The following is an 18421-nucleotide window of genomic DNA, read 5'->3' on the forward strand; positions in this document are numbered from 1 at the left end:
AAGCATAAATTAATACATAACATAAAAGTCATTGTAAAACTTCATATAGTAAGCATATTAAATTTTTATATTAAACATATCAAAGCTAAATAACTCTGATAATATGTACTATATAACAAAATAAAACATAATTTATTAAGTAAGTTTAATTATATCGTGCTATGAAATAAATTTCATAAATAATGGTTGTGATTCCATAAATTTTATATTGTAGCACAATAATATTTATATCAAAAAATTTATAGAAATTAATATACATTTTCTTTTATATATATTATATATATTACGTAGAGACTTGTGTTTATAAGAAGGGAGAGAGAAAAGAGAAAGAGAGAGAGAGAGAGAGAGAGAGAGAGAGAGAGAGAGAGAGAGAGAGAGAGAGAGAGAGAGAATGAGAGAGAAAGAGGGTAATATTTTATTGGATGTAAGGTTATAAGGATATTGTCATATGTATGCACATGTGTGCGTTTAATTATAATATATCCTCAAAGACCTACAATTTATTGTATGCATTTTATATGTATAAAAGTATTAATTATAATATTATGCGCTTATGTACAGTTTATTATTCTAGTATAATTGATATTATTATAATATTTCATGTAATTCAATAATTATTATTTTACAGCTATAAATATTCATTGATTTATTAAGACAAACGAAATGCCATAAATTACTCAAAATATACCGACATAATTATGTACTTATGAAAATGAATTAATTTACGTACGACATTTATATATATATATATATATATATATATATATAAAACATAAAAAATTAATCAAAACTTTATTGAATATAACTTAATTCAACAATACCCTACTTCCAATACGTGGAAAAATAATTCTTTTTATGTTATAAAAAAATCTAAATAAAAACAGTAAAGTTAATAAAAACTCTATACAAAAAAGAGAAATAAGAGCCAAATTTGACTTTTATTCTTTAATTTGATAAAAAGGTCTGTTTAGTTACAAGTCTGAACAATATACTAAATTAATTATTTTAAATACATATATATACATATATATTAATTAATAATAATTGGCAATAATTTATATGTTCTAGTTATACAATAGAATTGTAATTTATTTCAGTTATATAAAATTACTTTTTTTATGTTTATAATATAATGAATAATAGATGAAACTATTGACTAGAAACTAAAGATGCATGTCAGTAGCATAACTATTTCATTTGGGCTTTTTCTTCAGGCAAATGTACAGATGAACAGATATACAATCATACGAATCATTGCACATTTGTAAATCAATTACTTCCAACGAATAGGTGCGATTCATCGTATTCCTGCCGCATACCTGTCTCCGACAGACTGTAACAAAGAATACAAATAGTGATATACACGTTCGGACTAACAAGAACAAACAAATGTAGAATAGCGAGAATGGACCGAAGTTTCATCTCGTTTATTATTGTTCTCGCATATGTGCACGGTCGAGCAATATCATCCTGGTTATCAGTTACATGCGACACTTCTCGACGGGAACGCTATTTCTTTGACAGCTGCATACCATTCTCGCGAGATACGTTTACCCCTTGGATTAGCAATTTTACGGTCGTGGCACCCTCGTGCTGTCTTAGGAACACCCGAAATGTTGTCCCGTATCTTTTCGTCATCATATCTGCCCTCGCAATCTTTTAGCAACTATGGAACCGTCACTTTAACGCAGAATGAGGACGTCCAAATTTCCGCATATGATCTATCATTATCTTCTTACGCTGCCGCCAGCATTTTACGCTGCTCTTAGCGAGATAGCTTTCTTAAGTAGCACTTTTACATCCTATTGGATAGTCGGCGATAAAAAGAACACATAAAGAGTCTACGAAAGATCTGTTACGATTAGAGAGATTAGAATTTCACAAAATAGTATTATATTTTGATATACTTTATATTCGGAAGAGTATTTGAATAAATCATAAAAAAGATATATTGTATTTGGAATATATTTTTATATACTTAATATTTGAAAAAGTATTTGAATAAATCATAAAAAAGAATGAATGTATATATCAACATCTTCTAATAAACGAGTTAATATTGTTTAAACTCAGATTAATTTTATTAAAATAATGCTATATCTGTAAATTTTTTACATTTGCAATAAATCTATATAATTTTGGAATAAATAAAAGAAATGACATTTGCTTAGAAATCTTTATATTGACTAGATCTTATTTTGTGTCAGAAAATAATATAGACTCTCAAAGCTAAGAAATCTAGGTAATCAATAACATAGTATTTTATTAAATATTTGAATATTTTAAATGTTTTAAATTGAATGTTCTTAAAAGAACAAAAGAGAAAGACAGAGAATATTTCATCTTAAATGTCTACATAAATATTTATGTTCGATCTAGATTCTAAATATACTTATACACATGTAAATCAAAAGCACTATAATGTTATGTTTATGAACGGTTTCGAACAAAATGATTTACACGTGTTTGCTCTGATAGAAACGTGTTAACGAAATCGTAAATGTCATTCGAATGGTAAAGCATATATTCACTGTAATAATGCGTATTATATTGCAAACAACATTCTTTCGATAAATTCTTTTAATCCCTGACGAATTGCATCTCGTTTCTTCCTTCCGGAACGAGTTTGAAGAGGAAGAAAAACTTTTTCTCGTTGCCCGCTTTTTATATTGCCTCTCGTTTTTTTTTTCATACGTTCATGAATTATATACAAAAGAATACATATGAAACCGATAACTTTGTTTCCTATTAATATTAATACGAGAAACGTCTTATCAGATGCGTTCTATTCGAGCGATCATCTGTCGCGAAACCGCAGCAAATTGTTCCTTTAATCGAGTTTCCACTCGCGTTTACGAGGCTCTTAAAGTTGTCGCATATAAATTCAATGCGGAGCTAGCCGCAGCTTTCCAATCCGTGGTGTTGATAAGGAATTTTAAATTGATCGTATTTCAGCTGCGAGTAGAGTAGGTGACAAAACTACGGGTGACGCTTCTTCGATACGATTGCCTGTCAAACTGTCAAAGATAAATCGACTCCGCTACACGTTCCCTATTCAAAGTAATCCTTTACGAGATCGTTCCGCGGGATGTCATGGCGGAATGAGACCTCGGACATGTAAACGTTGGAAAATCTTTTATTACTTTACGGGATATCATCTTTAAATAAAAAAGTTAGTGATAGGACATGAAAAATATAAGCATGTTTCCAAGAGGCTCCATAAATCCCTGTAACATTCTTAATAAAACTCTTATTATCCAGAAAAATAAAAAACCTAAGTACAAATCTGTTATTATTTAGAAAAAGAAATGTTGTTTGCAAAATGTATTTTTTTTTAATTTCAATAATTTTTTTCCTGTTTTTTTTTTTCCCCATTCTAATTTATCCGTCTCTCTGATAATTATTTCTACGAGGAACAGATTATATATAAATGTAATCTAAATAATCCATGTGCATTATCCTTAATTATTATAACTTAATTGCTTATATACTTGATACACAGAATGCATCACGTGATTCCAAAAAGAAGGAATAAAATGTTTATACCCCCCAGTATCGTTGAAAGCTATCAGTAAAGCTACATGAAAACAAAGAACTCGCACGAGTATAAATCACGTACGGGGCGTGCACGGTTGTATGCAAAACGCATTTACGTATAATCCAGCAATAATCGTAAAACGGCGTACTACGTCCGAAGAGCTATAGAAGCGTAAACGTTGCACTAAATTCTACTTCTGGACGAAAAGGGTTCGTTTGCTGAAACTCGGCGGAAACGACCACTGCCAAAGTTCTAGTAGTATTATCGTGAGCAATTCTATGAAACGACGAAACCCGCTTCTTGTCGATACGATGTGCTTATCGTAGCTCGTTTTGTGACAAATTGTCTACAGTAGAATACGGTATCGCCTGCACGTAACTTAGCTAGGTTTTCTTGTCACCGCCTGACGCTTTAAAAGCTTCCAACATATTACAATCGTACGACACTTGATATACGATTTATACAGTACTTTTTTAATAAAACAATGTCATCAATCTGGAAAATACACTTTCCAGATGCAGTTGCAATTTATCTTCACATTTTGAGAAAATGTAAAGTGTTAATGTCAAAGTTTATATTGTCAAACTCACCTTTGCATCAATATTTTTCTTGCAAAATTAAATAAAATAGAATTATGTTTGAATTAACATTTTAACGACGAATGATTGTTATTTAATTGAGCTTACGCAATCAGAAAGGATACTCTTCACGATTACGTTATTTCGTAAAATGTATCATTTCCTTAATTCATTTTATCTCGATAATGACATCGAATGAACGAACGTGAACACATTACAAGTTTTCAATGACACGATACTTTTTTTTTCTATTCACGTTTTTTTGTCTTATTAAAAAGAGAATGGTATTACGATGACAATAGGTAGCCGTATTACATACGTAACTGAAACTTAAAGCAAGATTCAAACGTTTGCATGCGTCCCAAGGGTAAGATCAATTTCGAAAACTGCTAGATACTCCCAACTAAGTTTCCCTATAGAAAATTATCTCTTTTGAAAATCTACCTCGCGGTTAGATACTGGCATTATGATGCCATAAACATAAATATAAGACTTCAAAATGTGTACGTTTGCATGTGAATGTTTCTCATATGTCCGTCTAAAAAATTTAAATGTACAGTAATATTATAAAAGAGTAGTGAAAAAAATTTTTGAGAAAAATGTGAGAAAGAGATGGATAAAAGATAAATAATATTTTTGTATTAAAATATTTTGTTAATGCAGATAGATTTCTAGATGTCTCAATTAAAATTTATCGTTTTGTATCTGTTAGAATATTGTTTGTCACGTATAGAATTTATAGCAGCAATATTCTAGCAATACCTCTAGAAAATTTAGATCCCATTGCCAAATGATAATTGCAAATATATTGTCCTTGACAATTATAAACCTTAAAGATAGGCATCACAGACAAATTTTCTAAATTGTCTAAATTACACTAATAGTACAGATATAAATTCTGTCTCTGTCATTTAAATCGATTAAGTGCAAAATATATGCAGTATCACAGTATTTGCTAATAATTTATCTGTTTCAGTTAATTTTTTTTCACTTGGAAAATTTTTGTTCAAGTTGCAAGATCATTTTTTTGAGTGTAAAAAATAAAAAAATGATTTTTTTCACCCAGATCACTTTTGTATAAGTCCTGACTATACAAGAAACGAATTCGTTTAAATGAATTTCAACGATATTAGCCACACTTTTGCATAAGAATACTCCACATATTTTTAATAGAAATGCTTTTAACATTAAATGTCCAAAAGTTTTCAGAAATCCTTTAGATTAACGTTTATGAATTTCTTTGTATTCTTCCCTTGAAACTTGCAGTATTAATTCTCACCAGGAAGTCTGACAAGATAGTTGCTCGCCCCTATTTATGGTTCACCCTGAGAAATTCGCAAAGGTATTTTAAAAACTTTCCTCTCTAAAGGAGAAGGGTGAGTCGGAAATTGTTGAAAACAAGCGACGTACTCCACTGTCTTGTCCTTATTGCGTAATGATTCTTTAATTCACAATCAGTAATTCGTAAGAATATCACGCGAATAGACAATTTTATTTTACACTAGTTGAAATTCAAATAATTTAGATCGTATCATTAACCAATATTATATACAATATTCTAACAGATACAATAAATACGATAAATTTTAATTGAGACATCTAGAAATCTATCTGCATTAACAAAATATTTTAATACAAAAATATTATTTATCTTTTATCCATCTCTTTCTCACACTTTTCTCAAAAATTTTTTTATGATTCAATAGGGAAATTTTGGTTTTAGAACAATAGCTAACGATGCTTTTATCTCTGAAACATATTCTCTTGAATATTGGCTGTACGTATACCATATATTGGACGTAATTTGAATTCTCCATTGAGCATAAGCTGGAGATACGATACATGTCAAATACACGTTAACTATTTGACGTTGTCTATTTATTCACCATGATCTATTCAAATAAAGAGAGAAAGGACAAGAAAGAGAGAAAGAAAGAGAGGTATTTTTTTTCTGAAAATGTTTATATAAAATGTACATAATAATATTACTTTGTTTAATGTAAATCTAACAAAAATTTATAAAACAATTTTGAAACAAAAAAGCAGTGAGATTTTTTCAAGAGAAAAGAATCTTGGCAACCAAGTTTTTTATTTTCTTAAAATCTTGAGCAGAAGATAAACCAACGCGGATAAAGCTTGCGTAATAACATCGCAAACACAGGCATAAATCTACCCTTAGACGTGCCTGAAATCGAATTTCCATCGTTCCATTAATCATCAGCTTGCTCCGACTTTTCCGTTGCTCCCATCACGAAGTGCCACTCGTTGACATGTCACGTGTTACGACCCGTAAATGTATAAAAGAATATAGATTTATATCCCTCACATATATAAAAAATATCTGCGTGAAAAGAGACGACACTTATTTATTTATGAAGAAAAGAAGCTTTGAAACAATTTCTTAGCGGAAATTTAGCAAAAATGCACGATTAATCATAAACTAAAGGGAACATTTGATAAATATATCTGTTTATTAAAATTTTAATTAAATATTATACATCTCTGTCTGTGGTTATTCAAAATCTTATTTTTGTGCTACTTTTCTTTTACATTTTGTATTATAATCCTGCTTTGTCAAATAACTAATTTAAAAGGCTAAATTGCACCGATAGTCACGCTGCAAAATTTATAAGAAGATTTCTTTTTATTACCTCTTACATTTATTTTCTCGTTGTCTACCCATAGCTCGTCCCAATTCATTTTATCCCTTGCACTGAGGTAGTTGGAATTAATTAAATCGCTTCTAGAATTCTTCGCGGCAAATTCACAATACAAAGAGACGACATACAACTACATACATTTCAAGAAACTGGACAGCTAAAACAAAGAGACTAAAGCGAATGTTTAAAGGGAAGGATAATACAACGCAGAAAATATAAAAGCTTGGGAAATAAGTGACCCAACGGTATGTTGGAATTTAATAAGCTCAAAGTAGACGTCCTCTCTTTGTTTGCACAAAGAATTCACATTTTGGCATAATTACCTGGCAACATCAATTTACTACGAATAATCTAATCAGACGAGCAAGATGCAAAAATCTCATATTGCTTTATAAAAATTCCACATTTACAGAATGACAAATCTCTTATCTAATTTTATATCTTGTAAAATTGTTAAGAGGAGAAAATGTGAGAGAAACAAATTATTATAAATTTTTTGCTTTCTCTCTCTATCTCCATCTTCTCTTTTTTAACATTTTTGAAAAGACTTTATAATTTATACGCGGGAAACAAAAAATTGATTAAAAAACTCAAAACTGTATAATTAAGATAAAGTTAGCACATAATAAAATTTTATTTTTGTTGAACAAAAATATTATTTTTTTATTACTAGTTTTTTAGAAAAGCAAAGTAATATATCAATGCTATATTTTATGAGTCTATTTTACAATTGTAATATTTATAATAATTATTATAAAAAAAACATTGAGGTGTGTACAGACAAAGAGAGAAAGAGAGGGAGAAAGACAAATCTACCTAAAAATAAAAAATGTTTAAACACTTTGGGAAACATATAGTATAATATGTACCTAGTAGAATGTGATATATATGTATATATAAATGTGTTAAAAGTATAGTAAACAACGAGGGGAAATAAATGTTTGTTAAACCAGTTTGATTTTTTGATAGTGCTCATAAGTTTTCGTCCGCAATTAAACAGAAATACGCAGTTTATTTTGGTTACTTTATAGCTTCCTAACGGCTTTGACATGTGCACGATCCCAAAACCTTCGTACGATCCAATCTTCTCTGTAGCATAAACATAGACGTGATGACAGGGTAAAGGCGTGTGTTCTCTGCTACTTTACAAAGTATCCTAAACAGAAACCTCCGCAATAGCTACGACGCTGAAACAGAATGTAGTGTGAAAAAAAAAGAATGTTTGTCCTCATATTATTTTTAAAGAGAAAGAAATTTGATTGATTGGATTAAATAAAAATTCCCTGTAAAAATATCGCGTGTTATTATCTTATATTATTCGCATATAACGAAGTGTCTGTCACATTTGTGTATTTTAAATATCTACCATTGTTTTAAATATCCACCATTTGTTTCTCTTAGTTATACAGAGCGTAAATTTATTCGATTGTATGTAAGGAAGAATCATTAATTTTGCTTTATTCGTTTACGTCCAGATCTTATCCAGACAGATGCGACGCTGACGGCTTGATTGTTTGCGCTGTCGACGACTCATTGAGCGACGTGTCTCGAATGAATTTGCGTAAGCGAGGTGCATTATCGTATATCCATTATTTAAAATAAATAAACTCTTTTGCATAATTTCATGAAAATTGTGCCACGCGTAAATATTTACCAATTGCATGCAAATGTAATTTTTTTACGTATTAAATATGAAATTTTTGCTTAAATTGCGAATATGAAAATGGTAGTATTACTCGCCATACAATAGAGAGCATTTGAATAGCCCGGATTTCATTAATTCACCAATTATATTTTGCGCCAAATACTCATAATTTCTGAACAAGACTAATGTAAGTGATGATATATTAAATTGGGTAATTAATTATTATTAATACATATATACCTGTTTTGATACTGCGTAAAAACCTTTATAATACGCTGATAAATAACCGATATTAACATGATTATGTTATATATTACCTTAATTATTTGCATGTCAATATTGATTGTTTATCAACGTATCTTGGTTGTTTATCAATATGGAGAGTTTCATATTATGCAGCGTATTAAAACAAACATATATGATAATTAAATGCTCGATTTAATACATAATCATTTATAGATATAATCCAAAATTATATTATATAATATAATGCAAAAATTTATTAAATTCCTCAATAGACATTAGAAAATAACTTGCGACGCAAATATATATATTTGAATATTATATTATAATTATATTTTTGTTAATTCATACAGGCTAATTATGTAAATATTGTACACAATCGCTTACAGATATAATGCAAAATTATATTATATGTATAATATAATGCAAAAATTTATTAAATTCTTCAATAGATGTTAGAAAATAACTTGCGACGCAAATATATATATTTGAATATTATATTATAATTGTACATTAATTAATAGAGTCTAATTATGTAAATATTGTACAGCTATACACACATATATGTCTGTTTTTCTTAATATTTTCACCCTTTTGCATTATTTTTCATTTAAAAGTCCTCGCTATTCAATGCACATGCCTTGTATTATATAATACGGCCTTTGTTTATCACTATATATATTATATATATATATATATAATATATAACATATATATATATATATAATTGCAGCAAGAAAATTTATCCCACTGAAAGTAGTCTATCTACTTGATTACTTCGAGAAGTGTGTACCTAAGAATTAACGAAAGAGGCATGAGCGTTTGTTCGATCTAGTTTTTCCTTTTAGTGTCCACCATATTTAAGTAGGAGATAATTAATTTCTTTCACCATTGTTTTCCTCCCTTACTCTCTCTTATTACATCGCGGTACCTTTTTGTCGACCTATGTATTATTTCTCTTCTCTACTACATTTTTTTCTCGTCCCTTCTCTGAAACTCTTTCCGCAAGAAAGCTTTGAAATATATTTACTAAGCCTAACGACTGAAATTGAGTAAACATTCGGGATGCTTGAGCAACGCGTTCGCGCGTCGTTAAAATCTGCTCGGCTACATCTGGGTGACATCAGTGCGCGTTATTATCGAAGGATCCCTTTTAATTTTACACTTTCCGACCACCGTTCGAGTGCATTTTAATAGGCGTAATACCGGTCGCCTGATAGGTCGCCGAGGCACGAAAGCGAGAGCACCGGCTAAAAGCAATTTGCAGCTTTTATGAATCCATATCTCGCATCTACGACTCTATTGTACGATAAATAACTAATTAAAAATAGCAGCAAATTGCAAAATAAATAAATAGTATACGCCTTAAAGTTATATAAACTAATTCGAATAGAATGATTGTGGTCGAATATTATTAAACATTCGGCTATCTTATGGAAAATGGTCGACGCTTAAATTCACACTCTTGGTAGAAGAAAATGTGAAATAAAAATGCAGTATTAAAAAATTAATTGAATTAATAAATGTATATTATGTATATATATTCTATATACATTCTATATCTTATCTATATAAAAATTAATAGCAATTCTCTCTCTCCCTCTTTCTCTATTTGAATATAATTATATGTAAAATGTAAAATATTATTTTATCAAAAGCTATTTATATATTTTTTTTTTTTTAAATTATATATAATTGGTACGTGATCTATCAAAATGATTTAGATAATGCTTGAATGCGTTTATTTTCAGCTTGAGATCTAAAGAAAAAATAATTAGTATCACTCCATTCTCGATTAAAGATACGTAACTTTTTCTACTATGAAAAGAATAGGATGAGAGTTGCAATTAAAGAAATCTTGGAAACTTTAATTGAAGATTTAAATTAAAAAGTTGTCCCGCTCAATTTCCATTGTATCAGTATGAGTCAATAAATGAAGTTGCACGAAAAGATCTGCATTTCTTATAATAATTCAACGAGTTTTGTTTCGGGATATCTGAGTAATCCTTTTCTCGCATTCATTCTATCGTATGAAAACGTAGACAATTTGCTTTCGATCTATAACAAATAAAATATACAAACATTACTTTGTACTTTGTATGTCCGATATTCCTAGCACAGTTAGATCGCGATATCGTAACATAAGTAAAATGCGAAAGATAACATGCAATATATTCCAAACAACGTTTGCGATGAGTCGATACTGTCGATGGTAACCTAGATGTTGAAAGTTTTGTTGACTCATAAACGTACCCTATCGTCTTTCGAGGAGAGTGGTTTAGATTTATGTCCGCAGCGAATAATTCGCGTCATGAATTCTCCCAATTGTCATTCCGTAGATAATCAATGCTCCATTTTGAAGATAAAATGTCCTATTTACTTTACAAGCTGTTTGCATGGTGTAGAAAACTTTCATTTTATTCGATAGTTACTTTAAAAAAAGAGAGAGAACGAGAAAAAGCCATCAGGAACGATTTAAAGTCTTGTTCTTCTTTCCTTAAGTAAATTGGCGAGGATAACTGTCATAAATTTTCACGTAAAGAGCTTTGCCAGCAGCTAAACGTTATCATAAATTCAATATCTTCATCAAATATAGTTTTTCGATAGATTATTAATTTCTTTAAAAACGTGTTTCAGATATTTTTCATATGATGCTACAAACGTTAACATTTTTAGCATGTATTAGTTCTTTTTGTGCACAGAAAAAAAGAATATTCTTATTTTGACAATATCTTTAGTTTCAAAATGTAAACCTTGAAATGAAATTATATTGCGTTAAACAAAGGAAATTTGCTTGAATGAAGACATTTTATATAGTTCAACCAAGAAAAATATATCCTTGTTATTAGAGAATAATTTTCTTGAATGGAGAGGAAAAAATGTTGAATAGAAAATAACACTTGTTCAAATCGAAGATTATAATTTTCTTAGAGTTAAAATAATTATTTTATTCTTGAAATGACAATCGTAGTATTGAAATAAAATTATAATATTGTTAAAATTTAAGATTTTTTAATTCTTTCAAGAAGATTATAAATTATTGTGTATATATGAATATGAAACAATGAACGTGTTTATATGAGTATATAAGTTTTGATTTGACACTTGCTTTTTTTCTGTGCGGACAAACGCTTATAATTATTACCATAGGGTAAACTATGAGCATGATGGCTATACGGAATAAATTACAGTTAAGCTATCGTAATTGACGTTAGACGTATTATAAAGATATGTAAATTGTTATATATGACCTATAATTTTTATTTTCGTTTTCACTATTTTTTTATAAATATTATGGTCATCTTTTCCTTAAAAGCTGGATAAGATGGCCAATGCTTATGTTGTACTATTTTGATAATATAAAATTTCTATTAAACATTTTCCTTTTAATTTCGATAATATTACGTAATTAAAGCTTCAGTGAAGATAATTTGCCAAACATTATTAAAAAATAACAAAAATAAAAGTATGTTTTTTGCATTTTAAAAAACTATGGCCATCTTACCCGAGTTTACCCTATAAACAGAAAAGTCGTCATGTTACAAGTATTACCATACTGTTTTACAATTGAAATAGCTCTTATTTCTCTTTTTTTATCTCTGTGAAAATCCGAGTTTCATAGCTCGAAAATCGTTTGCCCGACCTATCAAGTGCCGTGCTTTCTACTTGTGTAGTGTTACGAGAAACCTGCGTGGTTTGCCAAAACGTTGTAGAGCCTGCAGCGGTAGCTTTCGAGTTGCAGTAAGAGCTTTCACGGGTCAACACGATTCGGTACAAAGGTATTCTCTCGCCTGCACTCTCTGTCTATCACTCTCAAACCGTCGACAAAATTCTCTGAACTATTGTCAGAATGCGCGAGCAACTTGCACAAGCAAGATTTCCCTGGGAATCGGAACTAGTAAAATTATTATGTCGCCGCCAGCATTATTGCTGTATTGCCCCTATAGTAATTTCATTGCGTCTCACGTAGAATGAAATGGTATTCTGAATACGTCTGTATTCACTCCTTTCCAATTGCTGACAATAAATTATGTTAAACCGCAAGTATAATGATAGTATAATTACACTTTTCGTTGTAATTATATTGCGTAATTGTTAAGAAAATGAATGTTTTCTTGCAAATATAATTAAAAAGCGAACGCAATAATATTAAATAACTTTTTGTTTCCGTAATTTATTAATTTATTATAGATATATTATCGTGTAGTATATTTTTATTAATTTTTTTTTTCTATTTCTGTTTCAGATTCTGCTGTCAAAAGCAAAGTACAATCTGATAAAGCAAACAAAAAAAAGTTCGTCTTGAAGCTGTTATCCGGCAAGCTTGGATAATAATCTGAGGTCGTGCGCGGCAAATGATTGACAGAATGACATCAATGTCACGTACGTTATCCTCGTCAACAAAACAAACTTTAGTTATGTCGATATCTCCGCCATTATTTCTTGACAGAATACCAAGAAGATATCTGTAATCCCATCTAAGATAAAATAAAGTTCTGCTACGATTAATTACATTATGTAATAAGGATCGGCGCAAAAATTGTTTGAGAACAAGGTGTGCAGCCAGGTGTTTTTCTATTCTTTTTTCGCTCTCTTCTCAATAACGTTTTAACGTCCGGAAATCAATGATGATGAATACAACGATAGATATGATGGATTACGTTCAAAATTCAACTTACAACTTAACGCACAACGATATAGGCCAGAATTGCGAGGCTGAATTGCCAATTATCGCTCTGGTCAACCAGATACTCTACTCTATCGTCTGCATCGTCGGACTCCTCGGCAATACTTTGGTCATTTATGTCGTCCTGCGCTTCTCGAAGATGCAAACCGTGACGAACATGTACATCGTAAATTTGGCGATCGCGGACGAGTGCTTCCTGATAGGTATACCATTTCTAGTGACGACGATCAGTTTACGTAGCTGGATCTTCGGTAAGATCATGTGTAAAGCATACATGACCACAACAAGCATCAATCAGTTCACCAGCAGCATTTTCCTGTTCATTATGAGCGCCGATCGTTACATCGCCGTTTGCCACCCGATATCATCCCCGAAGATGCGCACGCCGTTCATCTCTAGAGTAGTCTCGCTTACCGCCTGGGCTACCAGCGCTCTATTTATGGTCCCGGTATTTCTTTACGCGAACGCCATGGAATCTCCGGAAGGTGTTGTCAGTTGCAATATTTATTGGCCCAACGACCGCGGCGGCCAGACCTCTTTCACCCTTTACACTCTCATCCTAGGCTTCGCCGTTCCTCTGGTTCTCATATTGATTTTTTATTTCCTCGTGATCAAAAAATTGCGCACAGTAGGACCGAAAAACAAATCGAAGGAGAAGAAACGATCGCATCGAAAGGTCACCAAGCTGGTGCTAACAGTGATCACTGTGTACGTATGCTGCTGGTTACCCTACTGGGTCACCCAAGTGGCACTGATATACACCCCGCCGAAGCAATGTCAGACCAGCATCACCATTACCAGTTTCCTGCTAGCTGGTTTTCTCAGCTACAGCAACAGCGCGATGAATCCGATTCTGTACGCTTTTCTGAGCGACAACTTCAAGAAGAGCTTCCTGAAGGCGTGTACCTGTGCAGCCGGCAAAGATGTTAACGCGGCGCTGCACATCGAGAACAGCGTGTTCCCGAAAAGGAACAAGGCTAACGTCGACAGACTTCAGTCTAACCGAATGATTACCTCCGGACAGTCCAGGATAGAACTCGAGGATGAGGAGGCGGAGAGAGGTTTGCTCATCAGCAAAACCTCCACCACTACGGTGACCATGACGTCACGATCGAATATCACAGTTAGCAGCGAGCCGAGAGACCTAGCACAGAGGGATAAGGATCTAATTAAGAACGGTGCACAATTAACTTTATTGACGCAGGTTTAAAGCTCTTTCCTGACCGGAACCACTGCGTTTCCGGAACGAGAGTTCTCCATTGTCCGTTGGAAATGATATACCGACTTATCCGTTTGCTGGATCCTGATTGCAGTGACGATATTTGTATTTATTGCGCTCTTCACGAAGGCTGAGAGTCGGGATTAAGTGCAATGATAGAAAATTACGAAAGATGTGTCAGCTTGTCAGTGATCTATGTGACGTCTATGAGTGATTTCACAGTACTACTAGCAGTGTGACCCGAATTTCTTCTATTAAATCGCACGACAATCGTGGAAACTCATCGTGTCGAATGCCGACGTAATCGTAAGAAAATGAATAGAGAGAAATACGAAGAAGCTGCGCTTCGCATATTGAATTCTTGGTGCTATCTGTTTCAACAATTAACCGAATAATTTGAAAGTCATTGCTGTTATAGTCTAGAAGAATTTATATTTGAATCAATGCGCGAGACATATTTTAGAATCTGCGAAGCTGAAGGGCTTTGATCTTAAATATTTTTTCGTAAAAATCATTTCTCTAAATGCAACATACAAATCGTTGTACCTGACTGTTATTCGTCACGATATTTATATATTATAATATTACCCGCGAATCTTTAAGTATATAATAATATATATATACATATATGTATAAAATACGAAGATTATCTTAAAACCCGAAGACACTGCGCTCAATTCTAAATGCAACGATCACCTAGTCGAAATAAATTCTTTCACAATAGACGCGATAAACTCTCTTCTTTATCTAGTAAACAATCTAATTCGTTGAACCGAATATAATATAAAAGCTCATGATCGATGACTTTGTCATGACGAATATCCGAAAACACAAAAAAACTGAGAAAGCCGAAAGAGTTGCGGTTATATCCGCCGGATATTGATCTATGAATTCTTATGAAAAATATTTCTGTCAGATTTTATGACGATTTATCCACTTTTCAAAGCGACAACAAATATGCGTGTGTAATGTTTCAAGTAGCAGTAAAGTATAGTTGTGTAACTATAATTGTGTAGGTAGGTAAAAAAGAATATTTATTAAAGCACGATTCAGGATCACGTAAACTATTGGCGTTTATAATAATAATTAACGCAGGTTTAGTGACAAATAACTGATAAATCTTTGCCAAGATAAACAATGGGCTATTTTATTAGTTCGCCGTGCCAAAATTAAATATTGATATTCGTTACGCATAAAGCAACACGTCATAAAGAGAGGCGAACAATTACAGAATTCAAGACAAAACCGCAAGTAGATTTTCAAAGAATAAAAGCCTGCTTGATTCAGTGTGTTACGAGGCCTAACAATCTTCCCGATATATTCCCCTTCCGGAAGAAAAATGACATTACTCTCTTGAGATTCTCTGAGCATCTCATCACTTCTCTTCCCATTTTCTCGTTTAATACTTTTCCATTATTTTCTTTTCACGTAACAAAGGGAACACTAAGATCAGTACCACAATATTGCTGTAATCACAATACAAGTGATATATTTTATGTAAGCCGTGTTTTCTTTTTTCACAGAATTATTATTGTTCTTTCTTCATGTATTGACTCATCTGCGCTCATGGAACAGAATTGTAAGAGATAAAATTCTTTATACTGAGCAATTCACGATGAATGACCACAATCATATGTTGTACTTCGAAAAATAGCATTCTGTCAAAATTTATGTCAAAGAGTACGTGGATGATTTCGTCGAACATTCAGATAATATCCGCTAAAAATTGTCAAATATTTTAAACGAATCAACACTGGAATATTTATTGAGCAAACTTGTACGGGCATTGTTGATGTTTCAAATTTATCAAATTTAACGCTGCAAATAATTTAAATTGTATTATTTATCATTAATATCAGTTAAATATTATTCGTCAATTTTTACGATTGCCTGAATTTATTGGCAAAATGTGATTTTCTTTTAATTAGCCTATAAATCAAATTAGCTTTATCATTTATAATTATACTATCATTAATATTTATATATGTAATTTTGATACCAGAATTTATATCATTTTTATAACCTTCTCGCATCTACATACTTTCAAATTTATAAATCTTTCTAATGAAAGTTTATTGATGCTCAATTAAGACTTATTAAGAATTGTTACTTTAATTAAATCAATTAATAATAATCATTTAATTCATAAAAAATGTTGTTAAAAATAGACATTTATATGATATAAAACATAAAAAAAATAAATTAAGAATTGTGTTTACACACGCTACAGATTTTTTTTTCTACGAAAATAATGTAAACTGAGACATAAAAATTACTTTAAAAATGTTTTCACATTGGATTATCGTATTATAACATATTTTCCATTATAAGCTGCAAAATAAACTAGAAGAGAGATGTACTGATTACTTCACATTCTGTGTATTCAATCGCTATATCTTTTGATCAACTCTTCTCTTCTTATTTCATTTCTCTGTATATTAAGTCTATCCAATTCAAGATTACATGTCAGTCCATAAAAATGGCACGTACATAAAAAGAATTTTCAGTAGAATACTGTTTTATTGCATGTGTAGAATATATATATATATATATATATATATATATATATATATAATTTTACAATTTGATGATTTACTTTCAATCGTAATAATTTATAAAAATATTAAGCGCGATGACCAGGATTATGCTCTTTATAAAACATAATGTATATTATATAACTATTTTTTCATAATATATTGAATATCAATTATGATTTCATAAAAATACAAGAGATAAATGTCTAATATAATTGAGACGAAGTACATCGAATGTTTCTTCATCTGCAACTTATTTATTTAGTTGACAATGACAATGTTAAATTGGACGTCAGCGCGTCCATTTTGTTATTAGGAAAATCGATAAAATAACTGATATGTATATATATATATATATATATATATATATATATATATATATTTATATATATGTAACTGAAAAAATTACACATATTATCGGCTAATGGCTAATTCCATCTATCTCGGCGATTCATCAGCAATGATTGTTTTTCCTATCATCTTACATCTGTACTTTTGCAATAAACTTTTTAATAAATAAATAAACAATTTTTTTATTTTATAACAATTTGGCACATCAAAAAGAAATATGAGCTTTTTTATGTGATTCTATAATTATAATAATATTCTATAATTTAAATAGAAAATTAGAAAATTAAATATATCGCGCGATATTTGTTTTGCTTTTATGTCACAATGTATGATCTATGTATTATCTATTTGATTTTCAAAATATTGCATTATAACAAGTATTATACTGCAAAAGACACGCCTATAACTTGCCAAAAAGCTACCTGGTGTTTGCAATCAAGCTGTATAAACATAATAGAATATATTAGAAGTTGTTTATTTTCTCTAAATTGAAACTTAAACTAAGACTAAACTAAAAGCTAAATTAAGTCAACTAGAGGTCAGAAAGACAAACTAAACGTTAGTTGCTTGAAAACCAAAGCGCGCACGCGTAAATAGTTTTTGAATCAACTTATATAAGCAAATGAAAATTAATGAGATTTAATGAATTAAACTTGAGAAGTGTAAACAGAGAAGAAACTTTCTTCATTAGTTATAACCTCAAATGAAGTTTACTTTAATAAACTTAATGTGAAGAATATAACCATCGAGATATTTAACATTAAATATTATAAACTTAAATATTATAACTCGAAGAAACGTAATATTTAGTTTAACTTTTGTTTGTGTTTTTTAAGAACAATCTCCAAATTTTATCAATGGACCAATGTTTAAGAACGATCATTATAAACAACCTCTGATACATTATGTGATCTATGTGATCATAATTTATTATAATGTCAGTTATGCTTTTGACCATACATAATT

General features: G+C 30.7%; 1 protein-coding gene across 4 annotated transcripts in view; it reads left to right on the top strand.

The window, feature by feature from the left end:
* LOC140664210 (somatostatin receptor type 2) overlaps window positions 1-16494 on the top strand; it is a 69832-nt gene extending 53338 nt beyond the window's left edge. For 3 of the 4 annotated variants that reach the window (XM_072889109.1, XM_072889106.1, XM_072889107.1), the window contains exon 2: window positions 12911-16494. In XM_072889109.1, coding sequence (XP_072745210.1) covers window positions 13290-14561 — 1272 coding nt within the window. In that variant the 5' untranslated portion in view covers window positions 12911-13289 and the 3' untranslated portion in view covers window positions 14562-16494. Of the gene's footprint in view, window positions 1-7560; window positions 8347-12338; window positions 12444-12910 lie in introns of those variants that run through there. The other variant, XM_072889108.1, reaches the window with a different exon arrangement.
* The last annotated feature ends 1927 nt before the right edge of the window (window positions 16495-18421 follow it).

Source organism: Anoplolepis gracilipes, chromosome 3 (genome assembly GCF_047496725.1).
Source record: "Anoplolepis gracilipes chromosome 3, ASM4749672v1, whole genome shotgun sequence".
Taxonomy (NCBI): Eukaryota; Metazoa; Arthropoda; class Insecta; order Hymenoptera; family Formicidae; genus Anoplolepis; species Anoplolepis gracilipes.